This window comes from Chinchilla lanigera, unplaced genomic scaffold (assembly GCF_000276665.1).
Source record: "Chinchilla lanigera isolate Chin_1 unplaced genomic scaffold, ChiLan1.0 scaffold00042, whole genome shotgun sequence".
In the NCBI taxonomy this organism is placed as follows: Eukaryota; Metazoa; Chordata; class Mammalia; order Rodentia; family Chinchillidae; genus Chinchilla; species Chinchilla lanigera.
The window spans coordinates 898489-904621 of record NW_004955443.1 but is presented as its reverse complement, the minus strand read 5'-3'; the positions used below and the strand labels follow the sequence as shown (position 1 = coordinate 904621).

The 6133-nt window shown below is 39.9% G+C and overlaps 1 protein-coding gene across 3 annotated transcripts in view; it reads right to left on the bottom strand.

Moving 5' to 3' along the window:
• The window catches only part of Corin (corin, serine peptidase), a 248946-nt gene that overhangs the window by 65979 nt on the left and 176834 nt on the right, over positions 1 to 6133 (bottom strand). For all 3 annotated transcript variants that reach the window (XM_005391890.2, XM_013518122.1, XM_013518121.1), the window contains 2 exons: positions 3103 to 3210; positions 755 to 865 (listed from right to left, as the gene is read on the bottom strand). In XM_005391890.2, the coding sequence (XP_005391947.1) occupies positions 755 to 865; positions 3103 to 3210 (219 nt within the window). The remainder of the gene's footprint in view (positions 1 to 754; positions 866 to 3102; positions 3211 to 6133) is intronic.

Sequence of the window (6133 nt, the reverse complement as noted above, 5' to 3'; positions counted from 1 at the left end):
ATAAGATCCCTGGTCTTGAATCAAAGCCCACTGCCAGGCATGTTTTACTCAGCACTCTGAAAGCCCACTGCCAGGCATGTTTTACTCAGCACTCTCGTGAAAGGCATCATACTGCATTCACGTGATTAACTCAGATTAATCACGTACATAATTATCACTGTTCAGTAATTTTTATTATTGCCAGCGTGGGACAGTATCTTTTCTAAGAAGGAAAAATGGTTGATAGTCACATTTGTTCTTACTGGTTTGGTAGTGTAACAGCTACCCCCAAATTTTCATTCACTCAGAAACACAGTAAGCTATAAAATGATAATTATTGTCACACATGCTCTGTTTCACCATCTGAACATGACAGGTTCTCTTCTCCCTGGTCATGTGCTTCATATCCACACTCAAATGGCCCCTGAGAACACTTTTGGAGGTTCCTTCATGGAAGCTTAGCTGCTCGTATATCGTTTGCAGAAAAAGGGTCCTCTGGTCTTTGGAAAGAGTATCACATTTGGCAAAATCATAAAGGAGAGTGAGCAGTGAGAGACAAAGCAGACACCTGCTGCACCAGATCCGCCAAATTACACTTGGACTTTGGCAGAGAAGGACCTGAAGTCTGGCACACCGCACTGTTACTTACAAGCAAGAAACAAGGTACCATGTGAGACTCTTTCCCTTTGAATGCTGTTAGGTTGTGAGGCCTGAGTATGAGCTGAATAAGCAGAAATGGAAAACTAAGCAATACATGAATCCTCAGCATACTCACAGCAATTGACCTCATCAGATTTGTCCGTGCAGTCGTGGTCACCATCACATACCCACTCGAACGTAATGCAGCGTCCATCCCCACAGCGATGCTCCTTTGTGGGATCACAGTCTGGAGAAAAGAAAATTCATGAAGATGGGAGAACTGACTTGAAAAACACTTGGAACTGCATGGCTTACAGTTCCAATTGAAGAAAAATTAAAGACTCCAATTGAAGACTCCTACCGTTCCAGTAGGAGTCTACCTTCAATAACATTTCCATGTTGGCCCTGACACAATTAAAGCAGTACCTTGTACAGAGCCTGGGCCCATGGCCCATGTTGCTCCAGGGAAGTGGTGTCTGTTTGTTTTTGTTTGTTTGTTTGTTTTTAGATTAACCACAACTCTGTCCAGCTTGCCCATGGCCCTAAGTTTGTTATTATTGTCATTTTCAGTTTTCTTGTGACAAATTTGTGGTTTTTATATCAATTCAAATCAACAGTTCATGTTTCCAACAATAGTTACCTCACCTTTCTGCTAAATCGGGAAAGTAAATATCTCCTTATCTCATTTTCCTGATGCTAAGCTGAAGTTTTCTACTGGACTATCTTAATATATAGCTCATTATTGAAAGAATTGCTCAGTAAACAAAACAAAATACTTTCAGGATTCTAGATTAAAACTCTGACCCCATCTTGATTTCCCTGGAAGAAAAAAACGTATCACTAAATGATAAGTTTCTTCTCACAAAAGGTGGACCCCAGAAGGGGCTTTGCCATGAGAGATTATGCAACCTATGTGTGAACACCTCTTTAAAGATGTGCAAGGATTTAGAGACAGCAGCATTAACAATGGAAATGTCCCCTGTTTCCCTTACATTAACAGAGTCACTGCCATAGACCCCTGAGAGACCAGGACCATGGATGTTAAAAGTATTTGGGGACAATAAAACAAATCTCACAGAAGACAGTGCAGAGGAAACACACGAGGTGAGACACTTGGATAAGAACTAGAAAAGCCACCCTGGCTCAGCTGCTAGGGATGAGAGTCTAGGGAGAAGTCGTAGTCACTGCCATTGAATGAAGACCGTCTGAGAACATAAATTTGATGATGACCTTCTATCATCAGAGGCCTCATGTTGAGTGGAAAGACTGCCCCTTTTCTCGCAGTAACCACACCCTGTCCCTCTCCACTGCCCTCTCCAGCTGCCAAGCTATACTCACTGACCCCACACTTCCTGTTATTTCACAGGAGAAAGAAAGGGTTGAGTTAGACAATCTCTGAGGCATCCTGAACCTATAGATTCTATGATGGATATAATTATAATTCTCTCTCTTCCTTCAAGTCTAGTAAATCCAAGGAAATAAACTGCATCTATTTACTCATCAGATGGCCTGTACACTGTACCTGCGGATGCAAACCTATGGCATTTGTGCCAGAGAGGGCCCACAGAGCCCTCTCTGCCAGCACACAAACCAAGTCACCCCAGCATTGCCCCAGGAGCCGAGCATTCAGGTTTAATTGCAACGTTGGCGCTTTGCAATGTTGGGTATTTGTGTATTGGGTCTTTAAAAGATTCGGCATCACTGACCTACCTATTTGTCAGTACTTTTATGAATCAGACCCTCACCACTGCAACACATCCCTCATCTCATGCCCCTGCTCCTCTCCAACGCTGCTTTCCGTGCGCTCTAACACAGAGCACCGTCTCACATCACATGCGGTCCCCATCCCAGCTTCCTTGACATTCATGTGGCAAAGTTCCTATTGCCAGTCCCTATTACAGTACCTACACATTCCAAAGCTAATCTCAAAGGCAAAAAATCCATACACTGAATAATTTTGCTAGTTTAAATTCCCAAGGTGACATTCAGAAATTAGCATAACTCTTTAAAAGGCAGGTTTATTCTTTAAAAGCTGATGTCAGTATTTTTACAAAGCAAATGTGTCCCCCCCAGCCCTGGCTGTAGCTACTCAGGAGCCCTGTGGTGCTTGGAAACAAGTACAGAAAGGGCTGCTGCTTAAATGTAAATGACTGTCTCAAAGCTTTGCTCAAGAGCCCAAATCCAAGTATAATCCCAGGCTGCAAGCAGAGAAGAAACAGCACATTATACAGGAACAAGTATATTAGAATCCTAACAAAGTTTGCCCAGCTTCCTTGATATTTCCTCACATGACTTTATGTGTGAAGTATTTCCACATAAGATGGGACTGGGTAATTGAACAAACTTCCTCCTTCTGGAAAAATAAGAAACCAACCAACTTTATAATTTAATACATTCATTATATGAACAGATAATGAGCTAAATGTACTGGTTATAAATTTCTGTGACTCTGATCAAAATCTTTAGGGAGACAATGCCACTTACCGCAGTTTTGCTCATCACTGAGATCCCCGCAGTCATCATATCCGTCACACACAAAGCTGTAATTAAGGCACCTGCCCGTGTGACAGCGAAACAGATCCACAGTGCAGTCTGCAAATAGGAGAAGCCGGCAATGTCTCATCAGAGGATGTCATAGTAGCAGTGTAACAAAAACTATCCTAGAAGGAAGCCACTGCGGTAACCCAGCCTGGACCCACTGCTTTACAGGCAAGGAGACTGGCACAGAGAACCAGTGACTTACTAAAGGTCACTGGATAAATCTTTGCAAAGCCAGTACTAAACCCCTTTGGTTCCCAAGCCAAACTTTTCTGTCACTTTTTGCAAGTGTTTACCTGATTTTTGTTTTATGCTGCCTCAAAGCTCCTTGATAGATGAGAAGATCCTTCTCATTCCCCATGGCTCCTGAACAACCTTCTGTACATACACAGTGAATGATTTTATGGGGAAGTTAGCAATTCTTTCCTAAAAGCGTCCCCTTTAGTGTGAAAGTCTATGTTGGTCAGTGATAAATATAAACAAAATGGAGAAAATAAGCTGTCTAGAGTATAAAGTTATCATTTCTTTTCAGATAAATATTACGCTATATCAGTTGGGTGTCTCATAATACAGCCCTCAGATGAGCAAGTACTGTGCTTAGGTTATGGGGGCAAGAGGGAATAAATGCTGTGTAACCTCAGGAAGTGTCTATTTAATGTTGTAGGCGAGCGCATGCGGGGAAATTCTTTTTCAATATTAATAAGAAGAGAGATTTTATACCTGAGTAGACTATAACTCCTATCCTGGTTCTGACACTTACTAGCTATGGATTTGTGGTGTGTTGGTTCAACTCAAGGAGTCTGTGAACTGATCTATGAAGTTGGGATTGCAGAATCCATTTAATATGATTTGTGAGAAGAGTTTAATAAAATGATATGTGTAAAATGCCAAGGTGCTACAATAAGGCTGCTCTTTTCCACATATGGTGTCCGAATAACTAGATATCAAATAAGTAATACACGAACTCCAACTCTTACCTCAAACCATGTATAAAAATTCAAGAGATCATAGACCTAAAGGTAAGAATGAGTATCACAAAGCTTCCAGGAGAAAATGTAGGGGAAAATCTTTATGACCTTGAGTTAAGCAAAGAATTTTAAATATGATTTTGTTGTCCAAAAGCACAACAATTCAAAAGACATCACTAGAAAATAGACAAGCCACATACTGGAAAACTATGACATAGAACCGCAGCACCTCACAATCAGATACCAAGCAATGCAATTCACGTGGGCTGAGGACTTGAATAGAAAGATTCTGTGAAACACATGCAAATGACCAATAAGAATATGAAAGGTGCCCAACATTCATAGTTACTAAAGGTAAACTTAAACCACAATAAGATACTGTTACATACCTTCTAAAATGGCTGCAATAAAAAGGGCAGACAAGACCAAGTACTGGCAAGGATTTTGAGAAATTGAAACTTTCATGCATTGCTGATAGGAATATAAGATGATATCGCTTCAGGCAGGCATTTGTGCCGCTGAGCTGTGTCCCGGCCCCTTTAAAATGATATCACTGCAGAAAACAAGTAATAGCTTCTCGTGAAGGTAAATACAGCCTTAGTACACAACTAGCTCAGGGACTCTACTCTTAGAAACCTATCTGAGAGAAATTAAACATGAATCCACACAAATGTTTGTGTATGAATACTCCCAGCAGCATTATACTTAATAGCCCACAACTGGACAAAAGCCAAATGCTTGCCAACTGATGAATGGACAACAAAATGTAGTATATTCACACAATGGAATACTATCCAGCAACTGAAAGAACAAAACTACTGATGTATGTGACAGTACTAATGAAATTCAAAAATGTCATGCTAAGTGAAAGAAGCCAGAATCAGACATTAGGAACCATTTATAAAATTCCCAGACAAGGCAAATTTGTACAGACTCCAGAGCCATTGTTACCAGTGTCTGGAGTGGTAAAGAGGTGGATTGACTGCAAATATGTGGGACAGAAATTTGGAGGAAAATGAAAAATTTCTAAGACTGGATTGTGGTGACGGTTGCACAACTTTATAAATTTACTAAAAATCAATAAGTGAAAGTATGGTATATAAATTTTACCTCATTAAAACAACTATAAAAGTATTTTTAATAATACAAGTAAAGAATCCTGCATTTAATAGTGACTAGATTTCTTAAATGTGTATCTTCGCCCCTGGATTAAATAAATGAAGTGCAAAAATAAGTTGCCTAAAACCAGAGAAGGATCATGAAAGAAAGATTTCAGTGGAGCGGCTGTAGTAAAACATCTAGCATGTCCCAAGTAGCGAGAACGGTGAGGAAGGAAGAGAGGAGTGGGGGTGCATGTGGAGGTCCATTTGCTTGGCCAGTGAGGACCAGGAAGGGAGTCTCCTGAATTCCAGGTGATTATTTATCCGCCTACCTCATACAGCTGGTGCAGGGCACCTATTTACTGTCTACTTCCCCAGCATCCCAGAGGTGGCCACCTAACAGCCCGCTAAGTTCCAGAGTCCTATAGCACAGTAGGGTGACTGTAGTTTAGAACAATCTATATTATATGAAGACCTAGAAGAGAGACATTGGAAGGCTCTAACCATAAAATTGTGACAGAAAGATGGAAATCTAATTATCATTATCTAATCATTATAAACATCAACATTATAAACATTGAATTATCACTCTGTACCCTAACAGTTTGTACAATTATTACACCAATCAAAAAGAAAACAAGTCTTCAGTATTGATCAGTTAAACTGTTAACCACCAAAATATTACATTTATGTGTGCATGAATCATAAATATCTATTTTTAAAAAATTATTATTTTAAAAAGTCATCTTTTAAAAATTTTAAAAATTACATTATTTTAGGAATGGAATGAGCTTTGGAGATTATCTGCGCAGTATCTTCATTAAAAAGATGTGTGCTTTATTTCACTTATGAGTATGGTCTCTAGTTGTGACCATTTACCTATAAAAGCCTCGAGTTTATCTTTCTTTA